Source organism: Peromyscus maniculatus, chromosome 11 (assembly GCF_049852395.1).
Source record: "Peromyscus maniculatus bairdii isolate BWxNUB_F1_BW_parent chromosome 11, HU_Pman_BW_mat_3.1, whole genome shotgun sequence".
NCBI lineage: Eukaryota > Metazoa > Chordata > Mammalia > Rodentia > Cricetidae > Peromyscus > Peromyscus maniculatus.
The window spans coordinates 64,340,155-64,362,446 of record NC_134862.1 but is presented as its reverse complement, the minus strand read 5'-3'; the positions used below and the strand labels follow the sequence as shown (position 1 = coordinate 64,362,446).

Sequence of the window (22,292 nt, the reverse complement as noted above, 5' to 3'; positions counted from 1 at the left end):
CCAGATTGTTCAGAGTCCCACCCGTCTCTGCCTCCTAGTGTTGGAATTAAAGACGTGTGTCACTGCACTGTGTCTAGTCATGTATGTGTCTTTTGATAGCGGAAATATTTCTGAGAATTGTGTCTTTAGGAAATCTTGTTGTGTGAATGTATTATAAGAGCCCTTACACAAACCAAGATGCTATAGGTCAGTTACTGATGCAGTCTCTTGATAAAATGAAAACAACTTGATGGATGGCTCAGGGGGCAAAGCATGGCCATGCAAATGTGGGGACCTGAGTTTGCATGCCCAGAACTCATGTAAAGTTGGGACGCAGTCACTGTGTGCCTATAATTCCAGTGTTCCTGTGGCAGGTGAGATGGTAGCAGAGACAGTAGTGTGCCTGGAGCAACAGGAGACCCTGTCTCAAACAGGTAGAAGACAAAGGAAAGGACTGACACCTGAGGTGACTCTGATGACATGTGACACATGCACTTGATGACTACTCACAGAGGTACATATCACACTGGGAAAATGGGGTAAATAAAGATCTGTAAGGCTGCTGGTAGGCATACACTCATAATGAGAAAAGGTGTAATACAGTAAATACATAAACCAGTAAGTAACATTTATAGATTATCATCAGTTATATACTGTCATGACTGTGTTCTGCACCTTGACATGGAATATAGGCAGTTTGTTTACACCAACACTACCACAAACATAAATAATATGCTGTCCCAGGATGTTAGATTGGCTTCATTGTCACTAGCTGATAGTTTTTCAGCTTCATTATAATTGTAAGAGTCTACCATGGTGTATGTGGTCCGTCACTGACCAAAACCTTAATATGTAGAGAATGACTGATTTGTGTATGATCACTACATTTAATATTTTGTAGCTAGATCTAATGGTGACATCTGATTAGTGTAGCATTCTCTTAACTTAAATTTGTTTCCTTAATTTATAATATGATAATTAATGCTTTTTAAAATTTTTATTTATGCTCATTGGTGTTTTGCCTGCATGTGTGTCTGTGTGAGGGTGTCAGATCTTGGAGTTACAGACAATTGTGAGCTGCCATGTGTGCTGGGAATTGAACCTGGGACCCCTGGAAGAGCAGTCAGTGCTCTTAACCACTGAGCCATTTCTCCACCCCCCCCATAATTAATAACTCTGAAGCACTACAGTTTTAAAAGCATATTTTTAAATAAGAATAAATGATAGATTTTGTTTAGAAGTTTTATAACTTCTAAACCCCATCAAATATTAAGTATTTGAAATGTTAAAATCTTTGTTATAATAAAAATACTACAAAAACCAAAAAAAAAAAAAAAAAAAAAAAAAAAAAAAAAAAAAAAAAAAAAGCCGGGCGGTGGTGGCGCACGCCTTTAATCCCAGCACTCGGGAGGCAGAGGCAGGCGGATCTTTGTGAGTTCGAGGCCAGCCTGGGCTACCAAGTGAGTTCCAGGAAAGGCGCAAAGCTACACAGAGAAACCCTGTCTCAAAAAACCAAAAAAAAAAAAAAAAAAAAAAAAAAAAAAAAAAAAAAAATACTACAAAGAACTTTAAAGGTCATCCTTTACATGAAATTCTTAGCTATTTCCAGGATGAATATGGTCACGTGGCTTTATTTTCACTTCCCCAGAGCTCATTGCTTTGCCAGTTATGTGGAAGCCAGTCACGAGTGTTCATCCTACAGGAGACGCCAGGGACCGGAAATAGACAACACAGATAAACTTGCCCTGTCTTCATAGAGCCTAAAACCTGATAAGGACTTTCTTTTCTTTCTTTGAGATAAGGTCTCACCATATCCTAGGTCTGCTTGAAACTCACTATGGGTACCAGGCTAGATTCAAACTTGTAAACCTCTGCCTCTGTCTCCTCAGTGCTAGTTTTCTAGGTATGTAACACTACACCCTGGGTTTAAGGTCAGATTTTAAATTACTGTGTATGTGCATTATGTTGGTTCTGTTGGTGCCATGACACACGTGCGATTAGAGGACAACTTTATGGAATTGATTTTATCCTTGTATTTTTATGTGGGTTCCAGGCGTGAACTCCGATTGTTAGGCTTGCATGGGCTATCTCTCTGGGCTCAACAGTGACTTTTAAATGCATCATTCTGTGAAGGAGAAATATAGTGGATTTTTGTTGTTGTTTGAGATAGGGTTTCTCATTGTAGCCCTGGTTGTCCTAGAACTATGTCGACTAGGCTGGCCTCGAATTCATAGAGATCCACTTGCCTCTGCCTCCTGAGGGCTGGGTTTAAAGTACGCTTGGCTTAGAAACAGAGTGTTAATAGAAAATGACAGAATTTCATATAATGTATGAGAGTCAGAGAATGTGCCTTAAAGCATATGTGTTTTAACTGAATTTGGAGGATGAATTAGCTAAGATAGCTGGGAAGTTTTCCATGATGAAGAAAAACATACATCAGGATCTGGAGTGGGGAACAGGGCACATTGAAGACCTGAAACAATTCCCATGGGAAGACACCTGCCCTTTTCTGCACGACCCTAGCATGGGTCTTAATGTTGAGAAATAAAGGATTCCTTTAAGGGTTTGAAGATTTGCAAGGGACCCACTAGTGATGGGCAAGCACTTCCCTTCAGTGACTTTATAGGAACCAGACATAAACATAATGGGAACAGAGTACGAAAAACTTAGGAATGCTGCGAGACATCCAGGCCTCCTGTAAGTAATGGACTGGAGAGCAAAGAGGTATTGGTATTGTCTGTGTAAAGGCGATAAGCAATAGACATCGGAGTGAGTTAATATACCTGTTAGCTGGTAAGGCAGAGGAAATTTGATTTATCTATGCCTTATAAGACATTTTGTAAAGCAATTCATTTGACTTAAACTAACTTTCCCCTTTTTGTTTCATCACCCCCTCCTTTTGGGGGGGGTTAGGAAATAGAATCTTGAAATAATAGTCACATACACTGATACTGTATATTGCTTGACTTTTAAGGTTTTTATATTTTTAAGTAAACATACAATAGGATTGAGCTTTTATTTCTTTTTGTTTGTTTGTTTGTTTGTTAGTTTGTTTTGAGACAGGGTTTTTTTGTGTAGCTTTGCACCTTTGCAGGAACTCACTCTGTAGCCCAGGCTGGCCTCGAACTCACAGAGATCCGCCTGCCTCTGCCTCCCGAGTACTGGGATTAAAGGTGTGTGCCACCACCGCCCAGCTGAGCTTTTATTTCTTACAGTTTAGGATTTTAACATATGTAGAATTGAGTACTACTAAAATCAAGATGCAGAAGTTCCTTGAGTTACCCCTTTGTAGTCACACACAGCTGTGTACAATTCCATCAACCACTGAGGTTTTTCATTACTGTAGTTTTGTCTTTTGGAGAATAGCATCTGAGTGAAAGAATACAATTTATAACTCATTGATTCTTTTGCCTTTTGTACAGCTTAGTTCCTTTGAGGTTTGTGTGTGAGCTTATACCAGTAAATCATCTCTTTTTACTTTAATAGTATCCCATTGTGAGCTATTTACTTGCTGAAAGATATTTGGGATGTTTTCGAGTTTCCAGTGCTTGTGAATAAGGCCATTTTAGACACTCATGTGTTTACGTGAATTAATTTTGTTTCCCTAGATACTCAGGAATGGGATTGCTTGGTCATTTGTTAAGTACGTGTTTAACTTTTTTTGAGAGAAGTTCTCACTGTGTATCCTAGCTGGCCAAGAACTCACTATTTAGGCCAAGCTGGCCTTGAATTCAAAGAGATCTACTGCTGCTGCCTCTTAGGTGCTGGGACTAAGGGTGTTCTCATAAAGTTTTGTGAGTGAAAACATCTGTAAGCTCAGGAGAGTGCACTTCTCTACTCCTGAGCATCGAGCTGAGTGAGCTCCCTCTGGTCTGCTGGTCCTCACTTGTTTCAGGCATGTTGGGCCAGTGAATCGATGCCACTTCTCCTCTTGGAGATTTCAGCATGCTGAGGCAGTGGGGCTTAACTTTCTGGAGTAAATGAATGATTTTTAAGCATTTCAAGGAAAATTTAGACAATCTTCGAGGTATACAATGTTTTACATCCAGTTTCAGAAAATTTCCTTACAGTCCATCTGGAAATCTGTGATTAAGAATACAGTTTGTGGGGCTGGAAAGATGGCTCAGTGGTTAAGAGCACCGATTGCTCTTCCAGAGGTCCTGAGTTCAGTTCCCAGCAACCACATGGTGGCTCGCAACCATCTGTAATGAGATCTGGTGCCTTCTTCTGGCCTGCAGGGACACATGCAGGCAGAATACTGTATACATAACAAATAAATAAATCTAAAAAAAAAATACAGTTTGTAAATAAATAAATAAATAAATAAATAAATAAATAAATGGAATACAGTTTGGAGGTATCTTTGATTTTGTGTGTCTCTTTGTTTTTGGAAACATTTGCATAGGTTTTTGTCTTTTTCTAAAGAACTATTCTTTTGCTTTCTAGAAACTTATTAATGCTTTATATCTTACCTACTTTCTTACTCTGATGCTTCCAAAATAATAAGCAAGAGATCTGATTTTCTTAGGAAGGAGCCAGTGAAGGTGAGAGGTTGCAGCCCTTCATACATATAGAGTATGCCCTTCTGTTTTGCATTTCATTAACTAGAGATTGACAAAGTAAAAGTTGGATTAAGTACCTTCTACTCTCAAATTAAGGGTAATCTTGATTGGAACAACTATGGTCTATTGTAGGCCTTATCAAATATAAATATATGTTCACATCAGTCTCCTAGAAAGAATCTGGAGCCAGGGATTATATTGCCTTTGGCATAAGTTGCCTGGACATAGACAAACTCTTAGTTTGAACTTCCCTATGCACAAACTGATTCACTTGATGACACAGACTTAACATAGAGGTTGACATCAACTCTTCTCCATGGATTCAAGGCTTATGTATATTCAGTTGTGTCAATGATGTGTGTTCTTTCATTGTAAACAAGTTCAATGTTTAAGTAAAATAAGAATTTACTAAAGGGTAAATATGATAGCATATAGAATGGAAGGGACAAATTAATGCGAGCAGTGAGAAAGAAAAAACATCTCCACTTGGTGTTCCTAGCAGTATGGTCCATGAAGCATCTTCAGAGAAAGCACATCAGTTTATCTACAGCAAAGCATATCTATACCTGTGTTTGAAGCCAAATGATTATTTGGGAATTTGAGCTAATGACTATTTATATGTAAATACTATTTAATCTGGATAGTTTTGTTGTTTCATCAGTCAGCATATCTCTAGTCACCTTTGGTGTTTAGTCCTTTGTTTCAGTACTCAGTAAACTTACAGGTTTTTTTCTCCATGTGTTTGGCAAATTTCCCTTGCTCTTTCTTAGTTACACATTTAATGAGATGGCAGCTTATCTCAGACAACTGAAACAACCGATCATGGGCTCGCTAGCTTAAACAACAGTCATTTATTTGTCATAGTTTTGGAGGCTGGAAGTCCAAGATCAGGGTGGTAGAAATGGCCAGGTTCTAGTGAAGTCTCTCTTCCTGGTTATGTTGTCACATGGCATGTCCTTGATTTGTGCTAGCAGAGAACGATCTTGTTTTTCCTCTTTTTTTTATTATGAGTTCCAACTTTTTGTTCTTATCTGGACCCTATTAATTCTAAAGGCCCTACTTCTGAATAATATATTGGGGGTTAGAGCTTCAACATTTGAATTTCTGGTGGGCAAAGCATCAGGTATTCTGTACTATGAGGGTTCCTCAAGGTATTGAGCCCCTTTATGATCCTGAAATGCAAGGCTCAGTCTCTAAACCTTTTATTATTCATAATGACTGCTAACCATGCTTCAGACTGTATTCTTAGTCTGCCGCGGTCTCATTTCTCCTTCTCCCAACCCACATCCTTCTGTTTCTCCTTCATACCTCCACTGCAGTGTCACTTCCTCTGCATGGCTTGTTGAACTCTTCCTAGTGGATTAGTGCCTGTTGGCATGTGTCCTCACAGCCTGTGCTTTCCTTTTCATTACTACATGGCTCTTCTGATGACTTACTTAGTGTCTGTTTTCTCTCAAAGTACAGGGACTGAGTTTGTTTTCTCGGTCACTATGTCCTTAATCAGCAGGTTAGTGCCGGAGCATAGTCAACATTTTGGGGGGAGGGGAGGAAATACCTGTTGTAATTATTTGTGTGTATATACTAATCACTTGTATGTACAAAGCTTCTCACATGGATAAGATTTCTAAAATGGGATAGATGAGCTTCTTCTACACTATTCATAATGTGCTGGCAATTTAATATCCATTATTCTTGCGAGTAATATAGTATTCATCTTTCTAGTAACAGTATAACATTTATCAAAGAATATATGAATTAGTTGGGAGAAGAAGCTCCATCTCTTTAAATATGAAATTTATTTTCAAATCTTCAATGATGCCATTTTTATATTTAATATTTGTAAATATTAATGTTTTGATATAGTGAATTTTAATAATTATAATGATATCTCAACACAGGAATAATTTTAATATTTAAAGCATGATAGTTTTGGTATTAAATTTTAATTCATATCAATATTTAATCCCCAGGAAATATAGCACTGTGATCAGTAAATGACTTAAACGTAAATTTTGTGCTCTAAATAAAATGGAAATGTAAGTTCAAGAAGAAAACATAGTGATATGAATGTATCAGCTCTTAAAGATCTTGTGTTTTCACTTTATTTGTTTGTTTGGAGACAGGGTTTCTCTATGTAGCCCTGGCTGTCCTGGAACTCTCTCTGTAGACCAGGCTGGCCTCGAACTCACAGAGATCCACTTGCCTCTTGTCTCCTGAGCACTGGGATTAAAGGTGTGTGTCACCAGCGCCTGGCAAAGATCTTGTTTTTATGTGTTTGTCAAGTGCTTTATGTTTTCATGCATTCCTGAGTATTGAACCTGAGGCCTTACGCTTGCTTGACAAGCATTCTGCTGCTGACCTGGATCCCTAATCGTTTTATTTATGCATTTTAAAGTGAATAATAGTGAATTTTGGTAGTAGTGATGAAATTACTGTGGCATTTGAATTCCATTATACCTTTTCTCAAAGGGTCATTTTAATCACAACCCATCAGAAATTACATTGTTTTAACTATTTAAGTGTGTTAAAAATCCTTTGTCTTAATTTAAAAATATGTAAGATAGTTATTCAGAATTCTTTTAGGGGGAATAAGAGCAAAACACTTAGGAAGTCACTAGGCTATCCAGCTCATTTTATTCTTGAATGATGTCCTGTTTGAATTTATTTGCCAGTGTTTTCATTTAGATTTCTTTGTTTAGCAGATATTAGGCAAATATTCATTGGCATAATTAATACTTTAGATTGTATTAGTGCTACTACAAATGAGATTTATCTGTCTGTTACATATCACAAATATGAATTAAAATACTTTTTGGTCTGTATTCTGCCAAGAATATTTTAAAACCACATTTGGTTAAAACTTTCTGTGATAAAACCTCAAAGACAAACTTGTATCAGAGGTTTCTGTTTAGGACCACAGAAGCCAGGCTCCGTTCAGAATCATTTTGTACAAATTAGCCATTTTAATTATGGAACATCAAATTTGAAGATAAGAGAGAATTTTTGAGATTACTTATTCAAATGTCTTCCCTTTTAAAGAGAGAATGTAGAGAATCATCAAACTCATACAGGCAAAAGGAAACAAAAACTGTCATGAAAATCTATTGATTTGACCTCGAAAGCATCTCTTCGAGTTCTCTTTTAATGTGAAACAGAGAAAGGACTTTCTCAGTGTGGCTACACTGAGAAAAGGAACAGAAGAAGCGGTCTGTTGACAACACACCCTTATCCTGCACCTCAGCCCCAGCCCACCAGACCCATCATCTGGATCTTTCTACCTCTTGTCCTCTCCCTAGTCCAGGCTACCATGGTTGCTCGTGTTTTCTGTCTGTGCCTGGTTGACACCCCCCCCCCCCCCGCAGCTCTTATTTAAAAAGCATATCTGCTCATATTTGCCCTATGCTTAGTATCCTCTGCGATGACTCATTGTCTCAGAAGGAAGGCCTGTCTTCCCCAGTCCCTAACCCACCATGCCTTGCTTGCTCCTAGCTTCACCAGTCACCATGTTCCTCTGTCCTCCTCACAAACTCCAGTCTCTCATGCTTACTTTATCCCTTTCTTCCTTCAGCATTGTGTTATATGCTGTTCTTGCTGCTTGGACCATTACTGCTTCTGTAGTGAGTGACTGCTTATGAACTCCCACATTTCTTCTCCCAGTCCTTTTAGACTTAATATGGTCTCACTACTGGGGTTTTTTGTTTGTTTTTCACCTGATGCTTTTTTTTTTTTCAAAATCCATATTTTTGTTTATACTTTTGTGTCATTATTTGATTGATATATTTTTCGTAGGTAGGCTGTAATCTCTGAGTGCAGAATTAATGTATTCTGCTCATCACTCTTGCTATACCCACCACATTGCTTGATGTGTAGGAGGAACTTAGTATTGTTGAATGAATGACTCGCAGTCTTTTCCCATTTCTACTACACCAGTGATTTCAGAGTAACATTTTTGTCTTTGGAATCTTATTTGCAATATGCTTTTTATAATTTATCCTCCCATCTGTGGATGTATGTAGTAGCTGGGAAAAAATAGAATTTCAAGTTAGTTATTCCCATTTATAAATTTCACACTCTTAAAAACTCCAACTAGTTTTCTTAAAAGCTTGAAATCAGTAATACCAAATACTCCATTTTTTAAAATCTAGTTTCTTATTGAATTTTATTTTTTAAGCTCTCTCATAAGTAGGAGAATCTAAGAAGTCATTGCATGTAGACTATAATGAAAAGTGCAGAGAGGTAGTCATGGTGACATTCAAGTTAATGCCTCCAAAAGGAGTGTTCCCAGAGTACTGAGCCTGAAGAGTTCCTCAGGATTGCACTGTTATGTCTAACATTGGGAAACAATGCCCTGAGTCCCCTTTGCTAGTTTAGTAAAGTTTCTTTGCTTTGAAGCAGAGATTTTTCAGCCTGGACTGTTAACATTTGGGGATATTATTTGGGAGGGGCAGGGGCAGGGAAGGATTGCTGCCCTGAGTATTGAAAGACATTTTGGCAGTATCCTTGGCCTGTACCCATTAGATTAGTAGTACCCTGTTAAGTCAGTTATGACAAACAAGAAGTTCTCTAGATATACCTTAGGAGGCAGACTTTCTATCATTGAGGGTAGTACCTTAAAAAAAAAAATCACAGCAGCTGGGGAGCGAGATGGCTCAGCAGACAAAGATGCTCACTGCCAACCAACCCCAATGGCTCTTAGAATCCATATGATGCAAGGAGAGAACTAACTCCTACCAGTTGTCCTCACCAATTCCAGCTAGTCTAGGTAGCCAGCTTGCCCTAGGGATCCCCTTTTTCTGTCAGCCAAGTGCGGTGATAGTAAGCAGTAGCCATACTTACCCAGCTTTCACTTGGGCTCTGGGGATCCAAGCTCCACTCCTCAGGCTTATGTAACTTTATCCATTGAGCCACTCCCTCATCAATTGTTGACCTTTTGTTTTGTTTGTTTGTTTGTTTTGAGACAGGGTTTCTCTTTGTAGTGCCGGCTGTCTTAGAACTCACTCTATAGACCAGGCTAGCCTCGAACTCAGAGATCTGCGTGCCTCTGCCTCCCAAGTGCTGGGATTAAAGGTGTGCAGTACTACTGCCTGGCCAGTTGTTGCCTTTTAACTTTAATAAATCATCACAAAAATAAATTGTCCTCATTAATATGATTTCAACATTTATATTTCAAAAGTAATATATGGAGCACATATTGTATGAGATAATATGTTTGACATAGAATTTATAAAAATAAAGGAGGCATAGTCCCTAGCCTAGGTATCTCACAAATCTGGAAATTGGGAGTATTCTTTATAGAAGAATATCATAAAAATTTTAATGACATACCAGAAATGAAATGGAATTCATAGAAGCTTTAAATTGGGTTTTGAGAGGTTTGGTGTTGATCTGTCTAACCCAGATACTGCATTAGAAGATTAAATGGCCTCCTTGATATAAAATTAAAATATTCCTGAGAGTGGTTGTAAAGCCCTTGATGGTGATTTCTGTGCAGTAGAAGTTGTTTGCTTTGATTGGTACTCGTAAAGAGCATGGAAGGTTGGATGAGAAATTGTCATCCACAAATGTGAAGTAGGTATAAGGCAGTTTGTAGAAACGACAAAATTAGACTGTCTGTGTTAGCATAATTGACTGCTTAACCCAGAGCAAAGCGATCTCTACAGCAACAGTCTCTGAATCATTCTTTATCAGCTCCCAATTTTTTTGTACACTTCAGGTTTTTTTTTCCTGTTAATGCTAATCAACAGAAGATGTTGGTGTGCCTTACCAAGATTTGTGCTTTTTCATGCTAGCTCTCTTTGAGTTAAGCTTAGTCTTTTGGTAGCTAATTATTGAATTTAGGACATGTTTGACTGTAGCTAGCCTTTCTCTGTCCTGTCAGCCAGCTCCCAAATAATGACACGGAGACTTATTATTAATTATGAAAGTTTGGCCTTAGCTTAGGTTTGTCCCACTAGCTCTTATAACTTAAATTAACCCATTTATATTAATCCATGTTTTGCCTCATTACTTTTTACCTTTCTTTTATTCTGTATGTCCAATTCCCTCCATGTCTCATTGGCAATCTCTTGGGCGCCTAGATTCATCTCCTGTTCCCTCTTTCTCTGCCCAAAAGTCCCGCCTATACCTCCTACCTAGCTATTGGCCATTCAGCTCTTTATTAAACCAATCACAGCAATATATCTTCATACAGTGCACAAATATCCCACAACATTTGACCCATTAGTCTGCTCACGCTGCAGAAGGTCACAGGCTGGGTGGTATAAGACATTTATTATCTCTTCATTTTAAAGGCTCAAAGCTCATGATAAAATACTGCAAGGGTTAGATTCTGGTGAAGCTTCCCTTCTTTGCTTGCAAGAAATGGTCCATCACATGGCTTTTCCATTGTATTATGGGGAAAGGAGAGAGTTCTCTGGTGTCTTTTTCTTCTTGTAAGAATATCAGTCCTAGAGCTGGTGAGATTGCTTAGCGATTAAGAGTATATAGTGCTCTTGGAAAGGACCTGAGTTCAGTTCCCAGCACTCACACCAGGTGGCCAGGATTTGACACCCTTTTCTGGCTTTTGCAGACACCTGCATTCTCTTGCATATAATTTTAAATTTTTTAAATCCTTTAAAAAAGAAGAAAAATAATACCAGTCTTGACTGGATATAACTGTATAACTGTGTGCCTTAGACAGGACAGCTATGAGTTCAGGACCCTTGTGGACTCCATAGTAGGGGACACACACGAAAATAGTCCAGTTGGTTTAGGGTCTCATCAGCTTTGTGTTAGTCAAGTTTTTGTTGCTATGGTAAATACCTGGGAGAAAGAAGTTAAAAGAAGAAAATAATTCTTTGTTTTGGCTCACGGCTTTTCAGGTTTCTGTCCAAGGTTGGCTGAATCCTTGCTGAGCTCGATATGAGACTGGCTGTCCTGGCAGAGCGTGCATTGGAGCAAAGCAGCTCCACCTCATGGCAGACCCAAGTGTGGATGGGAGAGGGCATAGGGCAAGTTCTACTCTTCAGATACCCACCCAGACTCCTCCTTCCTTCTTCCAGCCAGGTTCCCTCCACCGGTCGCTCAGTATGAATTCATCAATGATCTAACCATTTGTCTGTCTTAGAGGATTTTTCATACATACCAAGATGTGTATATATGTGTGTGTGTGTGTGTGTGTGTGTGTGTGTGTGTGTGTGTGTGTGTGTGTGTGTGTATCTGCTCATTTATTTGATATTCTTAAAGACTTTTTTGTTTTGTTTTTGTTTTTTTGAGACAGGGTTTCTTTTTATAGCCCTGGCTGTCCTGGAACCCATTATGTAGACCAGGCTGGCCTTGAACTCACAGAGATCCACTTGCCTCTGCCTCCCAAATGCTGGGATTAAAGTCATGACACGGTTTAAAGATTTATTTTTGACTGGACTCAGAATTTGAAGTTCTCAGAGAAGACACAGCCTAAGTCTCTTGGCAATCTGTTCCTGGCATTTTTCTTCGGCATTCTTCATTCTCTTGGCCAAAAGTTGAACACATTCTGCAGCCTCCTCTTTGTTTTCTGTCGCGCATTGTTTCTTGAGAGCAATACATTGGATTTGAGTTTCAGGACATGTGGAGAAACAAGACGGTGAACCTTGGGTTCTTGGACTTCTTTCCTTTTTTGTTTAAGGGCTTTCAGACAGCATATTGGAGGACATCATCTTTAGGGAGACTGAAAAGTTTTCAGGTTCTGCAGGCTCTTTGGGGCTCCATCCCCCAAAGCACAGTCGTATCTGTCAGTCCAGGAATATCCTTCTCTCCTTTTTTAAAAGCAGGACAGCTAGGGCTACACAGAGAAACCCTGTCTCAAAAAACAACGAAAAAAAAAATCAGGTTGGCATCCACAAACATTCTTGTGCTTCCTCCTCTCAGTTCTCCTGGTCTAGTACAAAAGTGCCCCGGATTCAACAACAACCACACTGTGCCGTGGGTCAAGACACCCTCCTTCATGGGAAAACTGTGTTTGTTGTTCCCGCCGCTGGTTTGGACCACACAGCCTTCCACTCTTCACCCGGCACACCAGCAGCCACTTCTGTGGCCATGCACTTCTCATAGACAGTGCAAAGCTTGTGTTCATCGGAACTTCAATGAGTTTCTGATGCCCACTGGCGGGAAGAAGGCAGTGAGCTTTATCTTGACACAGCTGACCCCCTCGGAGGTGCCACAAAAAAGCATGCATACTTAAAAAAAAAAAAAATGACTGCTGTAGTGTGACTACTGGACTCATTTGTTTCTTTTCATTATTAAAAATAAGGATGTATGAAATCCATACAAATACATTATTTGGGGCCGATTCCTTTAGAGTGTGTTTCCTGCGTGTGGGGTTGAGCATACTGAACATTGTGATAACTGCTGCCAAACTGTCTTCCTAGAGAGACTGCACATTCCCATAGTTGTCGACAGGGAGGGAGGGTGCTGCTTTACCCGGATTGCCAAAAGGATATCACTGTTTTAAAATTGCTTCTAGTCTGGTGTGGAAATTTCATTTTATATTTTAGATCTTGGATTTATTTGAAATCTTGATGTTGAGCCTCCTTTCAGTTTCTTTTTTTGGCCACTTGTTATTTTCCTATGAATTGCTTTAATTGGCTTATTTAATTAAGAAGTTAAAAATCATTTTAGTATTTACTTATACACACTTTTTAAGATAAATTTTGCATGGGTTCTGGGGATCTGAACTCAAGTGCTCTTACTCACTGAGCCATTTCACCAGCCCAAAAATAAATTCTGAATATAAATTTTTTATTAAATGCTGCACATATAAATTTTCTGATCTGTTGCTTCTCTTTGGACTGCACTTATGGCATCTTTTAACATGAGATATTTCATTTTGTAGATGTGTTAATTATTTATTTATGGTTTCTGTATTTTGTGTAGTGTTTAAGAGAGACTTCTCTACATTTTTATGTGCAAGTCTCTTCTGATTCTCTGTTCTTTGTGTTGTTTTCTAGTCCTCTACAGTGGTGTGTTTCTAGTAGTTCCTGTATGGATCAGGTCTTGGAGATATGTGAGGATAAAAACACCATCATTCATTAATTTCTGCACAGCTGCCCTTGCTCTTTTCAGTCATGGTTTCTTCTCTACCCTCAGCTAGTACTCCTCTGTGTTGCTGTAACCTTACTGTATTCCATTAAGATTTGCAGCATTTGTGTTGTATGTGAATAGAGATAACAGAGCACTTGAATTTTAGATGAAATAATAGTCTTTGAAATAAGAAAGTAGAAAGCTCACGGTTAACTCATACATGGATGTTTTTGTTTCTAAGTCCTTGGCAATATTTTACACAGTTGATATTCTTAAATATGTAACTTCTATATAAACCTTAATGTGTGTTAAAATTATTTTTAAGAACAAAAGCTATATTTAAACTAAATTGCTGGACTTTGCTACTTTATCTTAATGTTAGTAGGGAAGCAAAGCAAATATAACCAAGCCCCCTTTTGCTTTTGAGGGTTTATTTCTTAACAATAGAGGATAAAATTAAAATGAAGAATGTAGAAAAATAATTTATTGCTCTTATTTTCTTTTTTATTTAAAAAAATTTATTCATTTTACATACCAACCACAGATCCCCCTCTCATCCCTCCTCCCGCTTCCCCACCACAGTCTCCCCCTCTGACCCACCCCCCATCCCCTCCTCCAAAAAGGTAAGTCCTCCCATGAGGGGACAGCAAAGCTTGGTACATTCTGTTGAGGCAGGACCAAGCCCCTCTCCCCTGCATCAAGGGTGAGCAAGGTGTCCGACCACAGGTAATGGGATCCAGAAAGCCAGCTCATGCACCAGGGATAGATCATGATCCCACTGCCAGGGGCCCCTCAAACAGACCCAGCTACACAACTGTCTCCTGTATGCAAAGGGACTAGTCTGGTCCCATGCAGTTTCCACAGCTATTGGTTTAAAGTTCATGAGTTCCTATGAGCTTGGTTCAGTTGTCTCTGTAGATTTCCCTATCATGATCTTGATACACTCCCCCTCCCCCCATATAATCCCTCTTCCCTCTCTTCGACTGAGCTTCCGGAGCTGGGCCTGGTGCATGGTTGTGGATCTCTGCATCTGCTTCTATCAGTTACTGGATGAAGGTTCTATGATGATAGTTAGGTTATTCACCAATCTGATTACCAGGGTAGGTCAGTTCCAGCACCCTCTACACTATTGCTAGTAGTCTAATCTGGGGTCATCCTTGTGGATTCCTGGAAATTTCCCTGGCACCAGGTTTCTCCCTTACCCCATAATGGCTCCCTCTACAAAATCTCTTTCATTGTCCTCGTTCTCTCCTGTTCTCATCCCCCATCCTCTCCCCTCTCTTGCCCCCATAAGTGGATACTAGATGTAAAGCAAAGGATATTCAGACTACAACCCACAGCTCCAGAGAAGCTGGGAAACAAGGACTCTGAGAGGAATGTACAGATCACCTTGGGAAGGGGAAACAGAGAAGATCTCCATTGCTCTTAGTTTCAATTAGCTGAAGCTAGATGCTATTCTAAGCACAGCTTCTGTTACCATGGAGCTTCCTCAACTTAGGGTCAGCTTCCTTAAAACGCTGGGGCCAGCTTTATGCTTTGAAAAAATAATTCTTAGTGGCCTTGAGTAGCTATAGCCTTTGTTACACCTTAATTGCTACTTCTACACAAGAAACAAAGTATTTCTGAAGAATCATTACAACATTCTGCATTGTATGCTTAGACTTAAAGCATATGAAGTAGAGTAGTGGATATATAGAAATACATTTTTACAAATAAAGAATAGACAGTATTAATTTGTTTTACAATTATGTTGTTCAAATTAAATGAATAGATTTTATAATCTTTTTTAAAAGTTCTTTTATTTTTTTATTTTTTTATTTTTTTTTTTTTTTTTTTTTTTTTTTTTTTTGGTTTTTCGAGACAGGGTTTCTCTGTGTAGCTTTGCGCCTTTCCTGGAACTCACTTTGGAGACCAGGCTGGCCTCGAACTCACGGAGATCCGCCTGCCTCTGCCTCCCGAGTGCTGGGATTAAAGGCGTGCGCCACCACCGCCCGGCAACAAAAGTTCTTTTATTATACTTAGGTATTTATGGGGACACACTTGCTATCATGTAGGCAACTTGAAAGAGTCTGTTCTCTGTCCATTGTTTGTATTGCAAGAATTATCAGGCTTGATGGCCAGCACCTCCAACCACTGAGCCAACTCACTGGTCAGATTTGACAACCTTTTAAAGACTATTTTAATAAGCCTTTTGTCTCTCTTTAAAGTATTTCTAGGGCTGTGAATTTGTGTGTGTGTGTGTGTGTGTGTGTGTGTGTGTGTGTGTGTGTGTGTGTGATATTTCTTAGGGAAATGCCACTTCATTTATTCTTACACAGGTGGACTATTTAAGGGTTTCTGGGATTGCACTAAGAGTCGAGGATCTGGGGGATGGAAAGGAGCCTATTCTTTTTCTATACATCTCAAGTTGTTACCCTAGATCCAGAAATAGAATGTTTCTATATTTTGGTTAAGGTCTGGGAAATCTAGTCAAATCTCACATGGAAACAAAAACGTTCTTGGAGCCCCTGAAGCTACTTTTATTCTGCATTTCTAGTATATTTAATGGTTGGCAGGTCTAGCACAAAACTCACAAAGTAGATCTAGCCTACAGAAAGACATATCATTGGTCCACACGGTGTTTTAAAATCCCTAGATTTCTGTTATCTGCTAGGAAACAGAACGATCTGACAAGTCATACTAACACACAGAAGTGACCAAATGGCATTTCCAGAAGTCATCCCACTCTGTCCTGAAGGTGTCAGGTGCTATTCATCTACTTGGACAGGTGTCTGTTTGAGTCAGTATGTAACCTACCAAGCTTCTGACACTGTGGACCATCTAATTTATACTCATTGGTCCACACCACCTTTTCTATCTGTACAGCTAAAATGAAAGTGAGTAAATACTAACATAACATAAAACAAAATCTAACCTATTTTTCTAGAAACATTGCAGTTTCCCGTCTTTTATACCTTCACTGTTGTATTTTTTTCTCTGAGATATTTAATTTCCCTTTTTACTAAGTGAATTCTGCTCAGTTCAACTGCCAGCACCTTAAATCTTCTTTGATTAACTGTCTACAGAAGTCTCTCCCCTTTCTGAAGTCTTCGAGCAATTCTTTTTTCCAACATGATAATGTCTACTATACTAGTAGTGTGTTTGGATTAGCTTTTTCTCACTGCCAGGCACTTACATACAGACGCCTGCTTGCTTTTTGAAGACTAAGAAAGTAGTCCTATTTTTACCTACTTTCCCCACTTGGCTTTCTGCCGTAAATTTGAATGTTTTTTTTCTTGCTTTTCAGTTACAGATGAGGATACAGTTAAGAGATATTTTGCCAAGTTTGAAGAAAAGTTTTTCCAAACCTGTGAAAAGGAACTTGCCAAAATCAACACATTTTATTCAGGTGAGTAGTCACAAAGAAAAAAGACATTGTACAATGTCCTTCAGACTTCTTTCCTTGTTTATGCTGCAGAAATGCCATTGTTTATCTGGATGAAGAACATGTCTGCTACTGTAGTGTCTACACTTTATGTGGCCATTGCCTAGGTTCCCTTACAGTTCTAAGACCTTCAGTAATACATTTGATTTATCTTTTTACAGGTTTTAATCCCCACTTCCAGATTATTACTTAGGCTAATTTTATGCCCTTTCATTGGATAAAACACTCACTCTTCTGCATCTCTCTAAAGCACTGGTCTCATGAGTGTCATCTGCAAGATACTACTGAAACTTGAAAAGAAAATACTAACTGCTATTTTTATATGTCTGGCTTGTTTTAATGTACTTAATAGAGATTAGGAAAGCAATGTCCTTGTAATGGATTGCCTAGAGCATTGCCTTAGGCACCACAAATCCTGTGGAGCCTAGCTGATAATTAGATGGTTTTGTGAATACAGAATCACAACAGTGATTTAGATTCAGAGAGATTCATCCAGACTCTGAATAAACCTTATGTGTATTCCCTCATACATTGCTGAATTTGCCCCATTGATGCTTGGAATCACCTACTGGATGTAATGATCAATAATGGATTTCCCTCTTCTCTTGGCAAAGGCTTTGGAAAGGTCTTAATACTGGTGTAATCCTTAAAAGCAAGCAAGCAAACAAAACCACTAGTATGGGTTCGTCTGAGTGCTGTTTTTTAAAAAACGGCAGGAAGGAGTCACACCATACAACAGGGCCCATGTGGAAGGTTTATTGAGGGGAGGGGAGAGAAGGGGGCAGGGACTGGTCTCTGGGGACAAGGAAGGGAAAGAGAAAGAGAGAGAGAGAGATGGGAGGTGTACAAGGGAGGTGTACAAGGTGTTCTTAGTGGCTCCTGCGGCTGAGGTATATCCTGTCAGGATCCTAAGGGCAGGCTGGTACAGATGCCTAAGTGCTAACTAACACCAAGAGTGACTAGTTGCATGACTTGATTAGTTTCTTTTTCTTTTTCTTTCTTTCTTTCTTTTTTTTTTTCATTTTTCGAGACAGGGTTTCTCTGTGTAGCTTTGCGCCTTTCCTGGAGCTCACTTGGTAGCCCAGGCTGGCCTCGAACTCACCGAGATCCGCCTGCCTCTGCCTCCCGAGTGCTGGGATTAAAGGCGTGTGCCACCACCGCCGGCTAGTTTCTTTTTCAAAGGATACTTTTTCCTCCTTGCTTGTGTACAGTTTTTGGAAGCATCTTATTCAGGTATTTTCTCAACAGCCCTCAGATGGGTCTGATTATTCTTTTGTATGGCACAGTGGGAGATTGGGAGAGGTAAGAAACAGTATGAAGCAGCTTGCCAAAACCCTAAGAGGCTGGGTCCAACATTCTTTTAGGTGCTATGTATCCTGCAAAGTGGATCTTTGAACATCTGGTTTCTCATGGAGTTCACCATTCTTGTGTATTTGCTACTGCTGATCTCTTGGTTACTCACTGAGAATGGAGATACCCACCTCCCAATTTAAAGTTTTATCTCAGCTTTGTGCATAATCCTGGTGACTTAATTGCCCTTGTATACAGTGCATTTTTGGTTCCAATCTATTTTGGTCACATTCTGTCATGGCCATACTTGCCCAGAATTGCTCTCCTCCCAATTAGTAAATCCCATCATAAGATTCTGTGACTGTATTTTCCAGGCTTTAAGCTTTTTACACCCCTTTTTTAACATCTGGATGGATACATGCGTACATACACACATACTTTCATTTTGTGTGTATAGATGTTTTGCCTGCATGCATGTGTGTGCACCTTGTGCATGCAGTGCCTGCAGGGACTAGAAGAAGGCATCAGACCCATGGGACCTGAGTTACCGATGGTCATGAGCCACCATGTGGGTGCTGAGGATTGAATCCTGGTCCTTTGAAAGAGAAAATGGGGCTTTTAACCACTGGGTCCTTATTCTAGCCCCCTATTTTCATTTTTTGTTTATTTGTTTTGTATCTTACAGAGTTCAGATTCCTTCACATCTTCATTTTATTTCAGTCAATCATGTTATACCCAGTATTGATGTCTTTTTATCAGTCATTTTAATTATTTTGTCTCTGTATTTTCAATCCCTTTATCCTTATTGCTTTATATTGTACTCACCTAGCAAAACTCAATGTATCTTGTACGTTAGTGCCAGCCTTCTGGACTGCTTCACATAACAATAGAACAACTTGGAACAGATACAAATTCACCCTTAAGTAGGTTTTCAAAACTTTAGAAGGTATCTTGTTTCATTACTTTTCTCTTTCTTTGCTAAGATCAAATTCAAGGCCTTGAGTGTTCTAGGCAAGCTCCTGACTACTGAGCTATCCTTGCAATTGCTCTTGAATTCTTTATCACCCTACCCCTTTCTTAGGACTGTGCTCATTATATAACCACTTTCTTTACAAATCAAAATGAAGGCAGACAGTTCAGATGGTAAAGTGCTTACTGTGGACATGAGGATCTGAGTTCAGATCCCAGCACCCATATAGAAGCTGAACATGATGATGCCTTCTGTAACCCCAGAACTGGGGAGTAGAGGCAAGACATCTTGGGGGATTGCTAGCTAGCTAGTCTAGCTGAAATGCAAACTTGGATTCTGAGACAGACCCTGTCTAAAAAAAATGTGCTGTGTTTTAATAATAAAGTTTATTTTAAAAATAAGGTGAAGTACTAGGGAGATGGCTCACTGAGTAAAGTACTTGCCACCTGAGCCTGAGAACCTGGGTTCAAATCCCTAGAACCCATGTAAAGCTGTACACAGGAGTGCATGTGTCTTTCTTCCCAGTGCCCCTACAGGGGGATTGAAGAGCCAGGAGAATCCTAGAAGCTTACAGGCTTGCTAGCCTGCATATGCAGTTTGTGTGTGGAAGGTTAGGGAAAATATGAGAGCCTGTCTCAAACAAGGTAGAAGACAAGGACCGACCTCTGAGGTTGTCCTCTGTCCACCACATTCATACTATGGCATCTGTGGGATCTCATTCACACTCACAAATATGTGTGTGCACATACACATTGTGTACAAACACACACATACATACATATAAGAGGGGGGCAGAAAAGGAGAGAAAGTAAAAATGAAGTGATAAGCAATTGAGCAATACATTCTAATGTCAGCTTCAGCTTTCTACAGGTACCCACATGGAACATACACTTAAGGACACATTTACACACACACACACACACACACACACACACACACACACGCACGCACACGCACGTACGCATGCACACACAATATAAATAATTTAAAAAAAAATAGCAGCCACCTATTCCTATCTTTGCCATATACGTATCTATGTCACGACTTCCCCAAATGACTGTAAATATTCCTTGTTTTTCTCCATAGCACTGCTTGAATTCAATTCTCTGAGGCTTGTTTCAGTTATGATTTCTTCTGAGAGCAATTGAATAAATGGATTTAACTTTCCTTTAAACCAGTTCAAGGTTCTTAGCAAATCATTCCTTTCAAACCAGAAGAAAATAAACAAGTTCTTTAGCTGTAGCCTCCTCTTTTTTCTCTTATGTCAGGGCTTCTTCCCAGGCAGAGAGAGGAGTTTATAAAAAAGACACAGTGTCTTTATTAAGAGATTACGTGAACCTTCAAAGACAGAGACAAATTGAACTCTTGTTTGAAAGCATGAAAATGGGTAGATGTTGAAGAGAAAATTGTCCAGAAAGGATTGCAGTGTCCCAGGACAGATGTGATCTCCAGTTAGGAGGTAGAAGGCCAAGAGAGAACTAGCAGTGTAGACAGGAAAGAGCAACTGGTAGGAGAGGATGCCGTGGTCTGAGTCGGAGCTGCCCCGGAAAGCTTACATTTATCCCTTTGTTCCTGAGCCAGTGGTGCTGTTTGGAGAAGCTGTGGATCCTGCAGGAGATGGGTCATGGATAGCAGAGACCAGCCACTGCGGGTGGACTTTGAACGGTTCTCTTGGCCCCTGGTTGTAGCCCACATTCTCTACTGCCTGTTTCCCGGTGATGTGAGCAGCCTCCACCTCACACTGCTCTGCCATTCCTTCCCACTGCTGGACTCAAGTCTGAATCCTCGCACCAGACCAAATCTTCCTTCCTGCTTCTGTCAGGGATTTTAGTTAGTTACCGTGATATAAAAGTCAAAACATTTGAAGGAGTGTGTCTACATTAAAATGCTGTTAGATAAGGTCTAAGACTATAATGAAAAATATACAAGATCAGGTTTATTAGCAGTTTTCTTTTGCTATGTAGACCAGGCTGGCCTCGAACTCAGAGATACACGCACCTGCCTCTGCTGGGATTAAAGTTGTGTACCGCTACACTTGGCTAAACCTTCATATCTTGTGTGTACTTACGCACCTATGAGTGTGAATATACAAATGTTTAAGTGATTTAAATGTTTTTAAACAAACAATATTTTGTCCGCTTTTAATCTATTTTTTAAATACTTTTTCTGATTAATTTTTAGATGTTGATTGTAGTAAATTGTGGGGTTTTGATGTTTTTGTTTTAAGACAAGGTATCTATCACTATGCAGTTCTAACTAGCCTAAAACTTACTATGTAGACCAGGCTGGCTTTGAACTCACAAGATTGAACTGTCTCTGCCTTCTGAGTGCTGGGATTAAAATGTACCATCATACCAAACCTAAATTGGTTTTGACTTGTATTGGGTTGCAGGATTCAGCTTGAAAAGTGATTATCTTTAAGTAGATCAATTTTCCAAAATTACTTTGGGTTGGCTATCATGAAATTTTTTAGATGCTGTAAGAAAATGACTTACCTATGTGTATTGGCAGGGCCATTGGGTACAAATTGATAGTCACTCAATTTTTGCCATATCAGCAATTGGTGAGTAACATGAAGACCTGATTGGCAGAAATCGGATCTGGCCCTTGGAGACAGTATCCTTTTCCTCCCTGTTCAGCTGTTTTCTGCACAGCAGATTGTCTTGTAGACTGCAGTCCTCAGACACTCACTCCTAAGAAAAGTCCTAACAACTAGTGAGTTAAGTTCTGGTAAGGGTTGAGAGAAGATCTCACTAGTTAGCCCAAGCCAGTCTCAGACACCATCCTCCTGACAGGGCTTTCCAATGCTGGGTAGAGTTGTGTATGCTACCTGCTTGAGCTTATTGATTAACTCACCTCCATCAACTAAGGTCGCACAGATCACCTAATGCCTAAAAACGGTCAGGCTTTAAGTGATATATATTCTGGATCCAAACATTTTAATACCTTCCAATTTTGTATCTTTCTAATCATACCAAAATGCCAAAGATAAAATAATAAAAGTGCTAATTCCATCAACTGATTACATTTT

The 22,292-nt window shown here is 39.4% G+C and overlaps 1 protein-coding gene across 2 annotated transcripts in view; it reads left to right on the top strand.

Annotated features, from left to right (window-relative positions):
- Positions 1-22,292, top strand: part of Xpr1 (xenotropic and polytropic retrovirus receptor 1) — a 164,011-nt gene that overhangs the window by 67,348 nt on the left and 74,371 nt on the right. For both annotated transcript variants that reach the window (XR_013043343.1, XM_042258340.2), the window contains exon 3: positions 16,864-16,965. Coding sequence is in view for 1 of the 2 variants with exons in the window: in XM_042258340.2 (XP_042114274.1) it covers positions 16,864-16,965 (102 nt within the window). In the remaining variant the exon portion in view is untranslated. The remainder of the gene's footprint in view (positions 1-16,863; positions 16,966-22,292) is intronic.